Raw genomic sequence first — 21,211 nt, 5'->3', positions numbered from 1 at the left:
ATAAAAAGCAGAAACTAAAAAGTGTGAGAAAGTCCAGACTCGAGGCCACCCGAGTAGAACGTAGCCTACCAGTCGAGATTCTTGAGCCACGTGGTGGTAGCGAACAGCCTGATCTTTCACCAAAAGCCCATGGTGAGGTGCAGCCTCAAAATCACTGTTGAGTTGTTAGGACTTACAAAACGGCGAAGACCCACAGGGGTACATTCCAATTTCACGTATGTACAAAATGTTTGGAAAGTTACCCCTGTTCCCCACCCCCGTTTACCCCTAAAAACGGACTAGTTCTGTAGCAATATTGGCTAGCGCTAGTTAGCTGCGGGCATTTTAAGGTCCAGTTGGCCCACAGTGACAGCCCGTCGGAGAGGCCGACTGAGATCGGGCGACTGGGATCTACAGCAGCATGAGGGCTTCGCTCACACTACAACAGGAGTCTCCATGGTAACGCTGTCGCGATGGCAACCGTGTACCTGACATCTATTCTTTCTCTGCTAACCCCCGCCCCCCCTCCCCACCATCACATACAACAAACCCAAACAAAAAAAAGAATAACTCATCATAACAATAATAAACCAAAACAACAACAAAAAAAACCTCTGTTACAAGATAATCCTGGATGCTTTGTTTTGTTTCTTTTTTTTTTTTTTGGCAGCTTCAGATATGAGAACCTATACTGTCCTCCTCTCCCTCCTCATATCTCCCTCCCTCTCTCTATCCTTCTCTCTCTCTCTCTCTCTCTCTCTCTCTCTGCCATGCATCTATCTCTCTCTTTCTCTCTCTTTCTCTCTTCTATCAGTCTCTCAGGCTCTCCTCCTCCGTGATGCCCTGGGCGCGGAGCTCCTCCAGGACGTTGTCCAGGTGGCCGGGGTCCGGGAAGCCGTGGCCGGTCAGGTTGGAGCCGAACTCCGTCTTGTGGTGGACCTCGTTCCAGATGACCGTGTCCGACTCGCCCGTGGTGCTGGACGTGCCCACGGAGAAGATGAGGCGACGGTCCCAGGCTACCAGCAGCAGGCGCAGGACCTGTGTGTGTGTGTGTGTGTGTGTGTGTGTGTGTGTGTGTGTGTGTGTGTGTGTGGTAGGGCGAGAGGGAGAGAAGAGGGAGAGAGAGATTGAGTATGAGTATGAGTGTTGTTTATTTCAGAACTTGAAACAATACATTAAAGATTAAACAATAACTGTATACACATGTATGTGAGTGTGTGTAATTGTGCATGTGTCTTTGAGTGTGTGCATATGTGTGTGTGTGTGTGTGTGTGTGTGTGTGTGTGTGTGTGCACACTCACAATGCGTCCTTTCTCAGTGTCTGGGAGGTAGCAGTGGCGGGGGAAACCGCGGGCAGTGTAGGGCTTGCCGGGATTGGGGTGCTCAGGGCCCTATGGAGAAAGACAGACAGAGAGAGAGTAATTAATTCCACAATTCTGTCAAACATTTAGTTATTTTCCTTTAACCTCTTATGTGTACATGTAATTGAGCTTTGGCAATAATGTTTCTGAAATTTTCATGACAATAAAGCTATATTGAATTGAATTGAATTGAATTGAATTTAATTGAATTGAATTGAGAGAGAGAGAGAGAGAGAGAGATGGACAAAGAGATGGACAGAGAGAGAATGGAGAGAGAGAAAAAGATGGAGAGAGAGAGGTTCTCTTTAACTTTAACTCACTGACTTTGTATAATTTTTTTCAGTTTTTCAGTTAACATTATAATTACAGAACACAAGAGTTCAGCGGTAAACTGTAAACTGAATTACTTGGATCTATTCATTGACTGAACTCATAACCAAATGGATCACACTGTTGACTAAGTGACTCATGTATACACACACATGACTAAGTGTCCAAGCGCCGTGTAAGCGGCTCCTCGAGTGCTCCGGTGTTCACCTGAATGCCTGGTGGAATGTTGTAGATGATGCGAATGGTCTTGCAGTCGGGGTGGCCAGGCAGCGAGTGGGGGATGACGTGGTACTCCATCTTGCCGGGCGGCTGGTTGCCGGTCTTTACCCCGTAGATGGTCTTGCAGGTGGGGCACTGGAGGCTGCCGTCCTTGTTGCCGTTGTTGTACATGGCCACCAGGCACTGCAGGTGGTACTGGTGCCCGCACTGGGCCAGGCGGCCCACCGACTCCACCCGCGACACACCGCCCACGCCGGGGCCCTTGTAGCCCGACGGGCCCGACAGAGCCTCCATGCAGATGGTGCAGTCCTGAGAGAGAGACAGAGAGAGAGAGAGAGAGAGAGGGAGAGAGGGAGGGAGAGAGAGAGGGGGAGAGAGAGGGAGGGAGAGAAAGAGAGAGAGAGAGAGAGGGAGAGAGATAGGGAGAGAGATAGGGAAAGGGGGATAGAGAGAGGGGGGGAGAGGGAGGGAGGGAGGGAGAGGAAGAGGGAGAGGGAGGGAGAGAGAGATAGGGAAAAGGGGATAGAGAGAGAGGGGGGGAGAGAGAGAGGGAGATAGAGAGAGAGGGAGATAGAGAAATAGATGGAGATGGAGAGAGAGGCAAAGAGAACAATCATGTCAAGTTAGGCAGACCAACAGACAGGTATAAAAGGACTAGAGTTAAGAATGGAAACAGATAAAGAAAGAAGGAAATATAAAGTGAATGAGGGGAACCAATGAAGGATGAAAGGAAGTGAACGCTGCCTACCTCCTCTGGGGGGTTGCGCACCTTCTGCAGGTACCTTTTCACCACTTCCTCAGGAGTTCTTCCTGTGTGCGACAAAGTCAGAGGAATTTAGAAATGGATTAGAGTGAGTGTGTGTGTGTGTGTGTGTGTGTGTGTGTGTGTGTGTAGATAGATAGATAGATAGATACTTTATTGATCCCCAAGGGGAAATTCAAGTGTGTGTGTGTGTGTGTGTGTGTGTGACTGTGTGCTGTTGTTGAATATGAATGTGTGTGTTTATGTGAGTATTATACACTGTATGTGCTTCTATATGTGCGTGTGTGTGTGTGTGTGTGTGTGTACCTCACCTTTGCGCGCCTGCTTTTTGGTGGTCTTGCGGCAGCAGTGACCCAGGCCCGGCACAGGCTTGATGTCGCTCTTGCTGACGGGAGGGGGGTGCAGGACCAGCTTGGGTGGCCGGGTGAGGCACACGGGCAGACCGGCGGCACTCATCAGAATGCCTGTTATACCTGCAACGACCACCAGGGAGCACAGGTGAGCCATGCAGCCAGTGCCAGAGACATCCAGACAGTGCTGGACACATCTGAATATTCACACAATCTCTACATGCACATGGTGTCACTGTTGTACTGCTAGCTACTCACTGAGTTGCCTAACAAATCACTTTTTCTGACGTATTCAAAAGGCTTCATCTTGCTTGTTATGTAATGATTATGTATTGTAATGAGACTGCTCTGTCTCTTGTCTGTGACATCTAGACAGCTGCGGATACATTTCAACATCCACATGACCTCCACACAACTGAATTCACTAATGTATCTAATTTAACTGTATGTTGAGTTGTATGTTGTATGGTGAACGTTGGAGACATGAAGTGTTCCGACTAATGAGGGCCGATGTGTCGGAACACTCATTGATTCCATGTCGCACTTGACAGGAAGGCAACTTGCCTTTTTAAGACTAGGAAGAGGTAATAATACACAGGGTGCCTCTCATTTGGCTTTTTATACACCCTCCCTTCCTTCCTCGATCCTCGTCCTCACTGATCTAGATAAAGAATGATGGGGCAGCAACAATGGGATGGTCTATCCAGTGTTAGTTATAGATCAGTGGGCTCAACGTAGATCAACGAGCCTCGAGGACCGAGCATCGAGGATCGAGGAGAGAGTTTGAGAGCCACCCATATTGATGTAGGCCGCAAGACCAAAATGTTTTTTACTCCCTGCTGCTACACGTGTTAATAAATTAGAGAAAAAAAGAAACGATTTTTGGAGCACGACCTTTTGTTTGATTTTATACCTAAATTAACTAACAAATCATTGTACATTTATTGCAGTAAGACTGCTTTGTTGAGGCAGAGACATCTAACGACATAAATTCTGGCCACTTCAGTGGCTCAACTGCCCCTCTGAGGGACACAGATTCTGACCAATGGTCGTCCAACTTTATAACTCCTCTCTTTGCTGCACTAATGAAACCGATGACTGCTGTGACTTTTATCTTGTTGTTTTTTGTCATTTGTTCATTTGTACATTTTTTTCTGTGTGTTTACATGCTGAAAAGTGCTATTATGACACTAAAATTCCCTTCAAGAACAATGAAGTTCTTCTTATCTCATCATATCTTAACTGAACTAACTGAATTAACAAACAAATCACTTTATTGTTCGACATTATTGAAAAATGTCTCGTCTTTATTAAAAAAATGGAATTGATTGTGTGAGATTTTCGTAACTTTCTCTGCATGGTTTGTACTTCTGGTCTCTTCATCCCACTTTTACTCTTCTGATCTAGTTCAGATCATGGCAATTTTATTGGGCAAAATCAATAATCTGGATTGATAACAATGATGATGATGGCGATGATGATTGTGGTGATGCTAATGAATTCTACGCTTACCTGCCAGAGCTGGATGCACAGGGCTTGATCCATTTAAGTTCTTCACTGGAACAGTGGGAACCCTAGCACAAACAAAACACAGAGCATTTTAACACACCTTAATACAGTGTACGCACAAAGACACACACACCTAAATAATCCGACAAAAAATGTTTGCGCAATAAAACATACTAAAATAGTTGTACATTTACACATGCGGGCACGCCTGTCATTATTAAACTCAACACCTCATTCAGGTATGTACGTGCACATTCAGAAACACACGCACACACACACACACACAAAAGACGCATGCTGAACATTGCTGCAGAGCAGCATTCCATGAGAATCTACACAAATAGATAATCAAAACAAGACACAAGCGTCAATGCATGCCATTCTCGCCACGCCTACTAGCGTCTGTAGCCAACTGACACTTCAACTAACGACAGCATGAATAGGCAAGAATAGGCGCCAACCGTTATAGCTGCGAGCGGTCCGACGACTAACTAAAATTAACTTGATCCTCCTACGCAATCACACGTACATAAAGCAACAAATCCAAAACAGCGGTCATCATAGCAACATAACCTTCCATGCCAAGGTGGAAGTGCCCGGAAATGCCCCTTCAGGTGTGCCAAGTCACACCTGGTGACACCATCTGTCATCAGACAGGCCCTCTGCCCACACATGATGGATTGGGCTGGGACTGTGTTCTTTGCCCGCCACGGGCAGTGCTGCCAGTGAACTGTGAACATGTGTCACCGGGCATGTGCTACATGTGGACACTGCCACTCCTCAGATCAACGCATGATCGCGTGCTATGGACCAGATGGATAAGAATGAGCAGCCTGTCCTATACAATTAGTAACTAGCCCAGGGATCAATGATTCTTTTTTTCGTCTATGCACTTCTTTGACGCAATGAACATGACAGAGAGAGCCACTGATGCTTTATAGGCTATTAGTAGTAGTGTGTATTCACATAGCCAACATCCACCCAAAACAGCTGAATACATGTTGCATGTGTTTTCAGGCTACTCAGAGAAATAGCCGGGGAGTTACTGGGAGCTCTTAAGCTCTTAACCTGTTGGAGACCTGTGAACTAGTGTTTACTTCATGTTTTAGAATTAGTTGTAGAATCAGTCTTATTTACTTTGTGTTCTAGAATTGGTGGCAGAATCAGTCATTAATATTAACAGAATCAGTCACTGATATTTACTTTGTGTTCACTCTATGACTGTTCACTCTATGACAGGAGGGAAAGACACCTTTTTACCTAACTTCTCTTCTGGAAGTTAAATCAATTTGCCACAACTCCCGTTCACAGGTATTCGCATACCTTGAAACTCCTTAAATTAATCTGAGTTTGGTAAATTAGCTTTCATGTTTTGCTTCTAATAAATGTAACACATTTCAAGTTATTCAAAATAGATAGGTTTGTGGCACTAGAGCAATTTAAGGGTATGATTGACCATATGGGTGTTATACACTAATATCTGTTCTTGTTTCATTGTTTTGATCATTGTTCTATGTCTTGTAAACTCAGAGCGTTGCTGTAAAAGAGCTTTACTCAATATACAACATATGCAATTACCCAATGCAATGTCAATAAAGTGTGAATAAAGCCCTGTAGAATGTACACCACAGAGGTCCATGTTGCTATTCCATGCTGGATCCACTAGGTTGTGCTCTCAACCTTTGGAATGACACAGCAGGTATGCAAGGTAATAATACTGTAATTACAGACAACATTGCTCTGTTGCATCAAAGTCAAGTCCATCAAGTTGAACTCAAGTTCCTCTATCTCTCCATCTGTGTGAGTGTGTGTGTATGTGTCCTGTTTTTTTTGGTTTCTAATAGATCATTTGCCAGTGACTGATGACAAGATAAAGCTTGGCACGTGGTACCCTACAATTAGACCTGTTGCCAAGTGGACAACCACATCCCATCACACCAGTTTCAATATATTTTTAACGGTTCCACCACCAGGTATGCAATTATACAGGTTATTTCACTTCTCAAGTTTCCTTATACCTCCCCTTTTGGGGGAATTACCTGATAATTTACCCCGACAAAATTCATTTTTAGCATACTTGCATGAAACTGCTTTTACAACACACTGTTAGTAACTCAATAACATTCTATACTCTGGATGAACCCACACCGTGTAATGACAAAATTCCAAATCCTAACGGGTACTTACGGCGCAAACTTGATAATCGTCATCTCTTCCTTGCAGAGTACACAAAACTTATCTCCCAAAAAAGAAAGATTACTGAACGAAACCCTGCTTGTGTTTTATCGGAAGAAAAAAAAAATCCAACTGTCCTACGACTGTCTCTGTGCTTGTGTGCGTATCGTTCTCGTCTTTCTTCGATCTCGGTTCTCTCTATCCCTCCGTAAAACCGTATCGGTCCCTCTCTGCTCTCTGTGTCTCTCACTTGCCGCTCACTCGTCTGCGCGTGGGGTGACAAGTGTGTATCGTCTCTCTCTGCGCGCCGCTCTCTTATAACGGTAAGGGCTAAGCCGGCGGTTTCCATCTGGAGGCTAATGCTGACCACGTCACGCCAGAGGACCGAGGGGGGGGTGGCAGGAGCTGGGATTACCGCTGGCCTGGACGTCACGGCAACTCAGCGCCATAAGGCATCGTCACACAGGCTCAGAGAGGAGGGGTGTGTGTGTGTGTGTGTGTGTGTAACAACCCCCCCCCCCACACACACACACACACATTACATACTCATATACCCAATGTCAAATAAAACACACACACACACACACACGCACACACACACACTCACAATGTAAAATTAAATATCAAGCACCAACATATGTTCACAAAGTCTCTCTCTCTCTCTCTCACACACACACACACACACACACACACACACACACACACAAACACACCACAGCTGTGAATGCTCACGTTTCTTTCCCTCAAAGCCGGTTAGGGAGAAAGGGGGGTGAGGGGGGGGGATCCTGGGGAAGCTTACAGGTGGAGTGTGTCTCATTCATCCTCTTCCAACTTATGTTGGCATCCTTGGAAGGCCAACACCTGACACACTGACTAACTGGTCAAACGTTTAGGCTCACATAGGACTTTGTTCGTGACTGTGTCTTGAAGTCTTCTGACCTCCTTACCCAGTCTCATGTTTGTAGTAGGTTTTTGAAAGGTGGCATGAATGACAGCGCCATTTCCTACATTGTGGGATGACAAAATTAATCTGGAATCTTGAATATTGTAGTTGTGTGCTGGAGGATTCTTTGACAAAAGTTTGAAGTACTTCAAGAGGACATTATGGCAAGTGTTACAGTTCCAATTCCCTATATTAAGTTAACCCACACCCACTTCATACATACAGTATTTTCATGTCAAACAAAAAAAAACTAAGCGACCCCAAAGCTTGTTTACCTGTCTTGTTTACCAATGTACATGCTGCCCAAAAGTGCTGTGTACCAATGTACATGCTGCCCATTTTTTGGACGTCCAATTGCAGGTGCAGATTATAACACCAGATTATGTATTTTTTCCCCAATGTCCAGTATTGACATCCAAAGGACCTATATATAACTAATGTTTAGTGGGTCAGTTAACCATCCTATCCAAGAAATAAACACTAACATCACACCAGAAGAGGCGGTGGGTAGTGTGTGTGTGTGTGTGTTTGTACGGTGGGTGTGGGTAGAGAGGATTTCCCCACAGATACTTGGACGAGTTAATAGAGTAGTTTGGTCACGTTTGGGTAGCAGTGGTCATATTACCGGTACGCTAAAGGAAGACACATCGATTGCTAATGAGAAAGTAGCTAACGTCAAGAGGAGATAAGAAAACAAATGGACCGTGATATAAGCAAAATGTGAGCTTATTCACAGCGACAAGATGTACAAGAAGGCAATGAAGTGTTACTTAAATAAAATAAAGACCAGTAAATACTGTAGCTTCGCTTCTGTTCTGTGGGCTGTGTAACATCGAGGTTGCCTACCGATGTAACGAAGCTGTAACTACTACTGCTCATACAAACACTCGTAAGCTGTTTTACACCCACTGGGTAAAACGGTATTGTTATATACTGTATTTATAGAGATCCTTTCCATGTTGGTCAACATTTGTGATTACCTTGATGAACCTGTCAGTAGTGAAGTAGCTGCCATTACCGTGATTCCCACGATTCAAAGAGCTCCATCCCGCTAAATATTAGACGTCTGATGGACGTGCAGCTCATATGTTTATTGCTTCTGTCGGTCCAAGACCAATTCTGGACAAATGCACAACGTGCAAACAAGGTCCGCTATTTGGACATCTAACCATGACCTCATCTGGACATCAATAAGACTATGCAGTCTTTTTTTGGACGTTATACTGAGGTCCTGTGGATGTCTACACTGGACGTTAGGCAAAAAGATGTCGTCTGGCGTTACAATCTGCACCTGCATGGCAATTGGACATCCAAAATACGTCTCTTTGCGCAGTGGGATATGTAAGGCGTTTGTCGTCATGCACACACTGATTGGAAGGGGACACCAGGAGAGCATGAATCTGTTTTTGTTTACACTGGACAAGGATGGCATGTAGGCTGGACATACGAAACATGAGAGCCGGGAAGGAAGAACGGAGAGGACAGGATAGGACAAAGAGCAGAGGGGATGAGATGAGAGGAGAAGAGCAGAGGAGAGGAGAACAGAAGAGCAGAGGAGAGGAGAACAGAAGAGGAGAAATGAGAGAGAAGGAAAGGAGAAGAGAGGAGAGGAGAAAATAGGAGAGGAGAAAAGGAGAGGAGAGAGTCAAGGATGCTAAGAGGGCAAATTGGAAAGGTGGTCGGTCACGTTTCAGCTCAGTTAAGCTGGTGGTATTAACTCTGAAACCCATATGCCTCCGTGGACACACACACACACACACACACACACACACTCTCTTTCTCTCTCTCACACACACACACACACACACACACACACACACACGTACAATAAATACACAGACTAACACAATACGTAAATACACAGACTGACACAGACAAAAGGACACACAGATGCATGAACATTGAAACCACACATATACACACACAAGAATAAAGACAAACAAACAAGCACCCGCCCACACACACACACACACACACACAGAGAGGGTAGGGAGGAGTGATGGAAGAGAGAACAGGTGTGTTGGTGGACAAATCCTATTGACTTCCTGGCACCAATACCCACTAACTCAGCTGTTCACCTTGGCAGCAAAATTCTCTCCCAACAGCCCTTTGCCATGTTGGCATTTCTATGGGAGTCAATGCATGAGGAATTCAATGATTTGCAGTACCACAAGGCTTACGTAAAGCCAGAAACATTTCTGTGCCCGAAGTCCTGTTACCTGACCAACTCAACCCTCTCATAACGTTAACCATCTGAAGACTGGTGATTAGACATTCACATTTCACATTCAACCCATTACAACACACACCTATACATAAAATAATGTGGAGGATGTCCCAAGTTGTCTGACAACTCAAATAAGTCACTCACAAAGATACTGCCAATTGGGAATAGACTACATAACTATAACTAGTCTACATTGTTTCCTACCACAACAAGGCCAAGGCAATTTACTGTACATTTGTTCATTTCGGTTCGGTTTCCAAAAAACATTTCACATCTGACACCACACCCGCCTTAAACCACACAAGGAAGTGAAATCATCTAACTAATTAGGTTTACAAGGGCACATGTGCCTTATGCTACATGAACATGAGTACAACTGAACATGGAAAGTCACAACCATAGCATAGCCTACTTATTCCATTACTTTGTGGCCTCAAACTAAACAAAAAAAAACCTCTAAGCACATTGTAAACATGTACACAGGGGGAAAAAAAAACCATAAACAAACTTATGAATGCAACAACTAAAATCTCATCACAACGACGTTGGTGTTTCATTCACACCTCGTGCCGTCTCACTCCTCCTTGCTTGACATTTGAGTAGGAGAGTCACGTTAGCAGCGCTGGAAGGTATTTATGGCTCTTACGATGGAGGAGAGATGAGCAGAGATTAACCCACAGAGGCAGAGAGAGAGAGAGAGAGAGAGAGAGAGAGAGAGAGAGGGAGAGAGGGAGAGGGAGGGAGAGAGAGAGAGAGAGAGAGAGAGGGAGAGAGAGAGGGAGGGAGGGAGAGAAACAGAAGGAGAGATGAGAGGATGAGGGAAAAGTCCTGCTTTGTGACGTAGCACACAGCAGGTTGCACCGTCTGGTGACAGACTCTCACCTGACCAGCAAACGTGCAAACAAACAACAGCAACATATGCTAGAGAGGCTCACTGAGACACACACACACACACACACACACACACACACACACACACACACTCTCTAACATCTGCTCTCTCTCTCTCTCTCTCCTGCTCTCTCTCTCACTAACTCTCAGAAAACACACACACAAAAACAAATCATACAAACAAAAATCTCTCACACACACTAACACTCACACTCTCTCTCTCTCTCTGACACACAGACTCACACAAACAAAATCAGATACTTGCGAATCATACACAGCAAAAGCACAGCGATGCCATTCACTTTCATATAGGAACACACAAAAAATAGCTTACAACACTTGAGACACACACACACACACACACACACACACACACACACACACACACACACACACACACAGCGGAAGTATCAGTTAAAACCAACAACAGGTAACAAAACAATATTGTCTAGAATTTAATTAAGTAAAATGGTGCTTCTGCTGCCCCAATACTGTAATGTCCCCCAATGGATATACAGTAACTGAAGGCCACACAGGAGTTGGTATCGCCCTCTGCAGGCCAATGGGAGTAATACACGTGGCAAAATCACCTGTTGGCTGTCAACCACCAATATGTGGTGACTAACAACTCAGATATGACATCTTGTCAAAAACAAACGTCTTTAGTCAGACCCACACAACAAAACAAGAGTAAAATACATATCATTGGTGAAAGCGGATATTCACACAGTTGCAATGTATAGTGATCTCTCAAAGCTAGTCAAAGTTTAGCTTGTAGCCTAGGCCACAGAATTCTAATTAGCCTTCTCTGTCTGTGATTGGTCTAAGCCGGAATTTGACTTTATTCTCTTCCTCTTCTTCACCTCCTCTCTATTTCACTTTTTTTTCACTTTCTCTTCTTCAGTCAGTCAGCAGAGCATTGGGAAAACATAGCACAGCACCGTGTAGACACTCTTTCCGTCTCTGGCTGGCTGAGACGCATTACAAGTGCAATCAAACTCAGAAATCCTACCCCCCCCCCCCCCCCCCTCTCTCTCTCTCTCTCTCTCTCTCTCTCTGTCTCTCTCTCTCTCTCTCTCTCTCTCTCTCTCTCTCTGCCAGCCACCATCTTTTCCCGGCATTGTTTTGCAAATATGTGTGAAGACTGGGCCGGGCAACAAAGGTTGCTGTGGATACGTGGCCCGTGTTCACACAAACATGGGGTTCGGCAGTGGCCCCCTGGAATGAACTGAGCATGGGAACTGGGGAAGGAGGAGGGGGGGGGGGGTGGAGGATAGGGAGAGGGTGAAGGGGTAGGAGAGACAGACATGGAGAAAAAGGGACTGAGAGGGAGGGAGAGAGAGAGGGGGAGAGGGGTCTCATCATGGGATAAGTGGTGTGAGCGAGGGATTTGGCAGAATAAGAGTGACCCTCTGGTTCTTTCAGCCCCTCTCTTGTCTGACACCACTTCCTCTCTGGCCCCAATGAATCCTTCTCTTTTCATTTTTCTGTGATTATTCATTCTCTCTCTCTCTCTCTATCTCTCTCTCATGCTGTCTGTTGTCTGTCTCTCTTGCTCTCTGCCTGTCTACCTATCCGTCTCTCTCTCTCTCTCTCTCTCTCTCTCTCTCTCTCTCTCTCTCTCTCTCTTTCTCTATGGCTATCACTGAGAGCCTCTGTCTCATCAGTAGGCAACACTCTCTTGTGCAAATTCCACAGAAGCCACTTCACTGAGGACCAACCCCTTCCCACTTCAGAAAAAAAAAGACCTGTTCAATTCCCCAGCCTTCCCAACACACAGAATTGGCAAACAAATCCCTGTAAAATATCTGCCACAAGCGACACAATAGCAAAACCCGAATTCTCATAGCAGAGATGGCAACACATTACAGTAAATGCCACTCTCGTGGCAAAAAATCTCACATTCCTACTGGCTAGTTAATTCTTAATGCCAGTAAAAGACCGCCATCTTCTTCTCAAAGACAGACATACTCTTCTGTCAATTCTTTTATTTCAGTGCCTCTGCAGCGAGTCAAATGAAACAAAGTCAGTCGTGGATTTAATGTGATAAATTACTTCACTGCAGTTCTGCATAACATTAAGGGTTAAGGTAAACACGTGACTGGGCAGTTTAAAACCTAAAACCCTTTTTGTCTTTAGTCCTTACAAACCAGTCAACTAGAACAATTCACAGGGTTATGCCATTCACTTTGACATTGACACTGGTCAGTCCCATATGCAAGGATGGTCAGACAACCCAGGTGGTTAAATCCCTTTTAGAAACGAAATCAAGCCTTAATATTATTGGTGTCAAGGTACACATATTCATACCAAACCGTTTAGGTACAGGGCGTTAAGGTTCAATACAAATTTGCACCTAATGTGCAGTCTTCAACAGTAATCAACAGTGGGCTCTTTTTGCGTGTAGACCATGTTTCAAAGTCAAGTTCCAACAAACATTTTCAGTTTAGACAATTAAAGTAAAAAAAACCTCAAACACCTTTTCCGGATACTATTCCTGTTACGTATCAGTATTGTCATTGAATTTTAGGCTAGTAGTACCTACAAGCTTGCCATACAGAAAATGAACCAAATCGTGCCTACAAAACCTAACTGCAATATTTGTGTACCGCTTCACCTCTACTTCATATAATAGGGGTATTAAGCCGAGCTACTAACCAAGATTAAGAATGTTCTAAATTTTACTTGCGAGAATCAAAGTGATTTCAAGAAGCAGGTAGGACGGAAGGTTCAAAGATGTTTGCAAGTGTGAAGTCATTTACAATACAGCCAGCCTGAGGACACAATGTAGATTGCGTCTGAGTGGAGGCACTGTACACTACGGTTTGTATGTGTTTGTGTGTGTGTGTGTGTGTGTGTGTGTGTGTGTGTGTGTGAAAGAGTGTGTTTGTGTTTGTTGGGCGTGCTGTTACAAATCCGCTACGGCGAGGTACATTGTGTCATCGCATGAGTGGCTCTGAGCAGAAGTCAATGTACCCTCCAATTTGGTGATTATTTGGGACAGCGGACTCTGAACAGATTCTGAAAAGTGTAATGAGAACTACGCATCAGAGGTGACCGCAGATGTCTGCAGATGACCGCAAATGACCACAACCTTGTAATCAAGGCCTAAGTATGTTATGGTGTGTGTGTGTGTGTGTGTCCTCGCAATACTGTATAATGGGGAGTGTGTGTATGTGTCTGTATATGATGGTGTGTGTATGTGCGTGTGTGCCTGAATATTATGGTCTGTGTGTGTGTGTGTGTGTCTGTATATTATGGTGTGTGTGTGTGTGTGTGTGTGTGTGTGTGTGCCTGTGTGTCTGTATATTATGGTGTGTGTGTGTGTGCCCGTGTGTCTGTATATTACGGTGTGTGTGTGTGTGTGTGTGTCTGTATATTACGGTGTGTGTGTGTGTGTGTGTGTGTGTGTGTGTGTGTGTGTGTGTGTGCCCGTGTGTGTACCCGTGTGTGTGTGTGTGTGTGCGTGTGTGTGTGCGTGTGTGTGTACCCGTGTGTGTGTGTGTGTGTGCGCGTAGACTCACCCTGAAGCGATGAGTGCCCGTGACTGTGCCATGGCGATGCGCTGCAGCGCGGGGCGACTCAGTCCGACCAGGCTGGAGCGCGGGGGGAGGGGCGCGGCGCACGCTGATGACACGGGGCCCAGCACGCGCGCCGACGGCGTGGGAGCGCAGCTGGTCGTCGTGGAAATCAGCGCCTGACCGACACCAACACCACCGACACCACCGACGCCACCAATGCCGGCAACGCCAACGCCACCTACTCCACCCGTGGCTGCCGACGATGACGTGCTGATGATGACGGTCCCGGGCGGGCCGGCGCCGGCGGTGGTCGGCGTGGGGATGGGCGGAAGGGACGGCACCCCGGAGACGGAGGCGGAGGCGGAGGCGGAGGAGGAGGAGGCGGTTGCCGGGGTGGACACGGACGGCGGGGGCGGGGGCGGCATGGGGGGCGGCGGCGGCCGCGAGAACGTGGACGCGGAGGAGGACGAGGAGGACGAGGGCAGGAGCGAGCCGGGGCCGGGGGCCGGCACGGAGGAGAGCGAGAGTCCGGCGGTGGCCGCGCCCAGCAGGGAGAGGGAGTGCGCGAAGCCGCCGTTGCTGCTGCTGTTCGTGCCGCCACCACCTCCACCTCCACCACCACCACCACCACCACCGCCCATGCCAAACCCCATGCCCAGCACACCGCCGCCCCCACCCGACACCAGCATGGAGTTCCGATGGGGCGCCAGGACCCGGGAGAGAGACGGGGGGTGCGGCAGGGTGAGCGAGTAGGAGTAGCCCCTCTGCGGGGGTCCCAATTTGGGGCTGGGCGGCTTAGTCTGCATGGGCGGGGGCAGCGGCGGCTTGCGTCCCAGCGTGTGCGCCCCTCCGCCCACCCCGCCGAAGCCCGCGCCCGTCTTCACGCCCAGGACCAGCATGCACTGCTGGCACGAGCAGGGCTGCCCCAGCGAGGTGATGGCCGAGGCCGGCAGGGCGCCGCTCGGGTAGGCGCTGCCGTTGCCCCTGGCCACGATCCCGGACACCCCGACGCCGAGCAGACCCCCGCCGGGGCCCCCGAACCTCCCGCCGGCGACGCCCATGCCTCCTTCCCCTCCTCCTCCTCCTCCTCCGCCCCCCATCCCGCCGCCGCCTCCCGGCGGGCCCATGCCGCTGGCCCACGCCCTGGGCAGGGGCCCGGTGACGAGCGGGTAGGCCAGGTCCGAGCGTCTCTGGATGCGGCGGCGCCGCTGCGTCTGCCGGTTGAACTGGGTCATGGTCTGCAGGTCGATCAGGTAGCAGAAGCCCAGCGGCGACAGGTCCAGCCAGGGCTGGTTGCGGTCCCGCGCCGCCTGGATGGCGATGCTCACCTCCGTGTCGTACGCCGTCCACGAGCCCGAGTCGTTCTCCCACTCCCACAGCCAGCCGTGGCCCGGCGCCGACGTCGGGTCATAGAAGCTGCGCCGCACCGGACGAAGGGTGCCTGGACCAGGGGGAGGAAGAGGAAGAGGAGAAAAAGGAAAAGGAAGAGGTGGAGGAAGAGAAAGAGAAAGAGGAGTGGACATTTATAACCCTTATAATCAACCATAGGACATCAATACAGTACAACCTCATTGCAACTGATAATAGACCTTTGTCTATATTCCAACGGTAGTAAAAAGTCAGATATTGTCTTTGCCTACACTAAATAGGCTACACTACAGTAGAAAAGAGAGGAGGGGAAGGAGGAGGGGGGAGGAGGGTCGTTTGGAAAGCCTTTTAATGAACCACATGGACCAAAGAAACCAAAATGCTAACATTACTAGCAATTGATGATAGATCATTTGCTTACACAGAACTGACAGGAGAAAATAAATCAGAAAATTACAAATAAAATCTGTATTTAAAAAAAAATCATAATTCAGAAACTTCAACAAGATACACTGCTGCTCTAAGGAGAGAGGAGATGGTGTAGTGTTTAGAATCATTTTTAATGAACATCATTTGGATCAATGACACCAAAATATCACTATAAGCAGGGTGAGGGTATGAAAGGAGGGGGAGAAGGAGAAGGGGGAGGGAGAAATGTCTACAAATCCTTTAATGAATCGTTGTAGACACCAAAATATTGCAACTACTGGCATAATGACCTTTGTCTACACAGTGATAGGTGACAAGTCAGACATTGTGTGTAAGCGTGTGCACAGCTCCTTATTCTGTGAGGAGTGAGAGGGAGTGAGGAAGAGAATGTACTGTATGTATTAAAGAAACTGTACATGATGATTTTTTGGGAACACTTAACAAGCTGTCCACAAAGCCTTTCCTTGGAGAAGTCTTCAGAATTCTGCTGAACTCAGTTGTCTGTGACTGTGTTTCAATGTAACTGATCAAAGTATATCTGATGAGAAATCAGAAGTATTCCAAAGGGACTGCCAATTATGTCTTTAAAGATGGGTGTCTCCACCATTCCAAGTGGACAGGAGGGTTTGACTGCACACCTTGATGAGTTTTTAGAAGCAGTTATTTTAAAAGTCTTGATAAAGAGAGCATAGCATAATACTGCTTTCATCTAGCAACACAGTAATTATTATATTATTACCATGATGTTTCTGTCTTCTTCTTTTGGTATCCATAAATCCAAAACTCACAGATTCTACCTTCCAACCATCCTTTCAATTTATTTCTGTAAGTGTGTGTGTGTGTGTGTGTGTGTGTGTGTTCCATGTTCCAATATGTAGGGCAAGGAACCACACTGTCGCTTAGCCTACAGGTGAGAGGTCATTGTTGCTCAAGTTCCTTCCATGGAAGGAAACAAATTGATGTTTTGTAGATAAGGCTGTTGTTTTTTGTAATCGATGGGCGTCCTAGCAAGGAGGCTAAACCCCATGGGTGCTAGCATATTTTGCTAGCAGGTCTCATAAAGTGACAGGGAGGGGTGATTACTCTCTGATGTGCACTGTATCTGCTGACTATCATAACGCCATTTTGAGGTCAGTTTCAATCTCAACAAACAGTTTCTAACAGTTGATTTGGATTAATAGGAGAACAACAGGAACAGTGATTTGTTCCAAAAATAATAATAGTAATAACGTGCAATATTGTGTTGGAGCATACAATCCGAATTTCAAAAAAGTTGATGTAAAATGGAAATGGGTCCTGTGTTTAGACCAATAAAAATGTGCAAATTCTTTTTGAAAATCATAGACTCCTCTGGGCTAAAGACTAGAGGAACTATTCAGTTATCCGACGTATCCAAATTGTTATAGTTCTCAGTTGAAAACTCAGCATTCATGACATTGTGGAGGTGCATTAATGCCTATGACATGGGCATCAGCAGATCTGGCAAGGCACAATCAATGCGGAATGAAGCACATAGGTTTTGAGCAAGATACTGTATACTGTCATCCTTATACTTTTCAGGGAAGACCTTGAATATTTCAGGAAAACAATGCCAAAATGAATTCTTCGCATATTTAAACAGTATTTCTCCATAAAGGAAGAGTCCAGACCGGTCTAAATGGGTGCATCATCGAATGAAAAACATGATTAAGAAGTCCCCAGACTGTTGAGCAGCTGAAATGTTATATCAGGCAGGAATGGAACGACATTTCATTCTCAAAACTCTGGCAACTGGTTTCTTCAGTTCCTAAACATTTACAGAATGTTTTTAAATGAAGAGGTGAAGTAACATACTTCTGTCCCAGCTTCTTTGAGATGTGTTGATGGCATTACATTCAAAATGAACATATTTCTCCAAAGAAATAAAATAAAATGTATCTCCTTTAGCAGTTATGTTGTCTTTGGACTATTCTCAATCAAATATAGGGTTGACATGATTTATAAATAGCATTATCTTTGTATTCACATTTTACAAAGCGTCCCAACTTTTTCAGTATTCGGGTCATGAAACAATCCTGTAATCTAATTACTAGGGGTGTAGCTGTATCATGTTTTGAAAGATTTGTTCTGTTGATATCCTCTTAACTACATTTTCTTCCATTAGACCTAACTTTGCCCTGTTTTACAGAGCTGATCTAGTTGAAAACATTCATTACATTGTTACGCGAGGCCTGCAGAATGTGGGAGTTTCCGTGGAGCATCAGAGTAAGATGCACTGCAACCTTCAAAATGCACACGCGCGCGCACACACACACACACACACACACACACACACACACACACACACACACACACACACACACACACACAGAGGAAGAGATGACCCAAATTACATGCATGCAGCACTACAAACAAGGTTCCTTTGAGCAAGACAGCCTTTCAGAACTGAAAGGAATAGGTGGACTTCATTTTCTACACTCAAAGCATCCCTAGTGCACCATAGGCATGTTCATACCTTCCCACCCCTGACCTTGGGGCGGGGGGTTGGAGGGGTTATTTGACCCCCTGACCATGGGGCGGGGGAGAAGGGGAATTTGACTCCCCTGCCCCCTGACAAAAAGAAGAAATGTTAAAAACAGAACTTCATAATAACCAGATCAAGACCTCCTAGTTGCAAAATCAAATAGCTCCCCTTTCCCACACACACACACACACACACACACACACACACACACACACACACACACACACACACTCACACAAACAACCTGTTGCTATTACAATGTCCTTAATGTAAGTTCATTGAAGTACAGGAATAAGGATCAGAGGCTAAACCCAAGGATCAATATTTGCATGATAATCTCATCATCAACATATTGGGTCCAAATGATGTAATAGGCTACCAGCCCTGAAGGCCAAAACATCATTCAAATCGGGCCTGGGGTGGCCTGCATTGCCTCTGTGTACGTCCTGCCAGGAGTATGAGGAGTATGCATACTGAGACCAAACATAATGTGAGCCAAGCCCAGATTTCACATGATTACTATGTCGACCAATCTGACAACCCATGAAATTCAAGACAAAGGTTATTCATTCATTCCATCACACACACACACACACACACACACCAGTCACTCTATCTCTGACCTCACTATAGTGCTATTCATCGTTGTTCCCCCACTAGTCCCTCATGTTTAAAGGGGAGACGGTTCTCAGAAGCCCCCCCTCCCAATTCCTCCATAGACACCCCTCTCTTCATTTCGCCCTATATTCCCATACATTCCTTAGTCAGTCTCCCCTCATACTGAATCAAGTACAATAGCTTTTGTCAGCGGGCAGGGTGGGATATGCAATTGCTTTACCCCCCAAAACCATGCTAGCATACAATCCCTTCCTTTGTGTCTGCCGTTTCCTCTAAGGCGACGATCTTTTACAATAGTGTGAAGCATGAAAACAACGCCAAATAGTCTCTCTCTCACATGCACAGAGATGGTTATTAGCAGGCCTGTTGTGTTGTGTGCAGGCTAGTTGTTGTGACAAGGGGACCTGGCAGCATCTCAGGGGAGGGGTTGTGAACATGATCAAACTGGTTGCGGGTTTTGTGGAACGGTAATGTCACATTCTCGCCAACTGTCAGTTTAAGCAACAATTGTCTGTTATTGTCACTCTAGGCCTAAACCACGTATCAGCATCAGTTCAATAACGCTAACAGGTCGTTCGTCTGTCGTGCATCCTTACCTGTGTCTTGCCGAAACTGGTGCATGGATTGCAAGTCGATGATGTAGGGCGACAGCCTCGAGTCAACCTGGCCTAGTACCACACTGCTTCCCCGTGGGTCGCTGCGGATCACCGCTTCGATGTGATGAGAGACGGCCGGGCTGTAGGGTCGCCAGCGCCCGTGTTCGTTTAGCCATTCCCATACGACCACAGCCGATGCTAGCAACATCATACACCTGAGAGAGAGAGAGAGAGAGAGAGAGAGAGAGAGAGAGAGAGAGAGAGAGAGAGAGAGAGAGAGAGAGAGAGAGAGAGAGAGAGAGAGCAGGGAGGCTAATGTTAATATACGGTAGGCTACACGGTGATGCTCGATCCAGATGATTGCATAGAGCCGGTTGCTCGTAACAACTAAGCCTATTTCATATGCAGCAACAGCGGCGCTTGCAAGACAAGTGCAACCTACAGTGGGTTCCATGTCTGACAAGAAGAGTGGGGAAGGCTATCATAGCAACGGAAGACGACCTAAACTTGTATGCTGATCAAGGATGCATCGTAACAATAACGTTGTCAACATCATCACCTCGTCTAGTCGTGCGATAGCGATGAGCTGAGCTACATTTTTTTTTTCATATGATTATGCGTGACAGCTAAATTATGGCAATGCACAATGTAGCCCAGGCATCTCAAACCATTCAAGTTAGTTGGACAAAACGAAAATGTGGTCACAAATTCTTATTGCGTCTGCCAAACGCAAAATGGAGACACGTTCACGCGAATGCAATCTGCACCACTAGTTCAACTAACGTTAGTAGCTAGCCAGCTAATCAAACGTGCCAAGTGGCCTAAAACCACGGACAGCATCTGCAGATAGCACCCGATAATGATCCATTCTGCACCGATGTGACTGAATGATGATGCCGCGAAAGGGATTGCAATCCACGAAACGTCTCTAAAAAGGCCGTTCACTTTGCAGTCACACGCTTAGATTGCTATAACAGAATACAGAAGCTATGCTATGTATCATATGCCATTTTAAAAGCATATTTACCAGTGGCGGATTCCCGATGCCAAGGCCGCCTTCTACCGGAAAATACTTATGGATGCCGACAAGAATCCATCTTCAAATAAACATTTGCTGTCTGTCTCGCGCTGCTGCAGTCGAGACTCTTGAGGAATACACCTCTTTGGCAGACCTTCGCAGCGACGAAGGTAGAAAGGAATTATTCAGTTCTATCTTCAGGTTTCGTGGGTAATGCATTACATCCCACAGGCATAATTCGAGCCATATTTCTAATATTTTCAGCAGCAAACCACAGTGATTGCTCGTGTGTGGGCACACCACGCCTTGAGTACATGGAAACGACCCAATCACTGTTAAGCATCTGACTTCTGTGACTGTCAGCTCCGCCCATGTTCATTATGGTTACATACAACACTTAGGTATGCTTAG

General features: G+C 46.3%; 1 protein-coding gene across 1 annotated transcript; it reads right to left on the bottom strand.

Annotated features, from left to right (window-relative positions):
* Positions 1-761: 761 nt before the first annotated feature.
* dtx4a (deltex 4, E3 ubiquitin ligase a) lies at positions 762-21,050 on the bottom strand. Its single transcript, XM_062516363.1, has 12 exons — positions 20,810-21,050; positions 19,783-19,997; positions 15,401-15,709; positions 14,950-15,331; positions 14,574-14,850; positions 14,272-14,444; positions 4,515-4,576; positions 2,964-3,125; positions 2,638-2,699; positions 1,878-2,198; positions 1,281-1,370; positions 762-1,017 (listed from the first exon to the last, which is right to left on the bottom strand). The coding sequence occupies exons 2-12, from the start codon at positions 19,991-19,993 to the stop codon at positions 790-792; spliced, it is 2,277 nt and encodes a 758-aa protein (XP_062372347.1). The 5' UTR covers positions 19,994-19,997; positions 20,810-21,050; the 3' UTR covers positions 762-789.
* Positions 21,051-21,211: the final 161 nt, after the last annotated feature.

Source organism: Sardina pilchardus, chromosome 16 (assembly GCF_963854185.1).
Source record: "Sardina pilchardus chromosome 16, fSarPil1.1, whole genome shotgun sequence".
NCBI classification, from domain to species: Eukaryota; Metazoa; Chordata; class Actinopteri; order Clupeiformes; family Clupeidae; genus Sardina; species Sardina pilchardus.
Note: the sequence above shows the minus strand (reverse complement) of the source record. Positions and strands in the feature narration are given on the sequence as shown.

Coding starts and splice junctions, on each gene's coding strand:
- dtx4a (XM_062516363.1), bottom strand. CDS start 19,993: ATGATGTTGCTAGCATCGGCTGTGGTCGTATGGGAATGGCTAAACGAA. Junction 4,577..14,271: donor CGGGCACTCATCGCTTCAGG/GTGAGTCTACGC, acceptor TGTTTGTGCTAG/GGTTCCCACTGTTCCAGTGA. Junction 2,199..2,637: donor TGCGCAACCCCCCAGAGGAG/GTAGGCAGCGTT, acceptor TCTCTCTCTCAG/GACTGCACCATCTGCATGGA.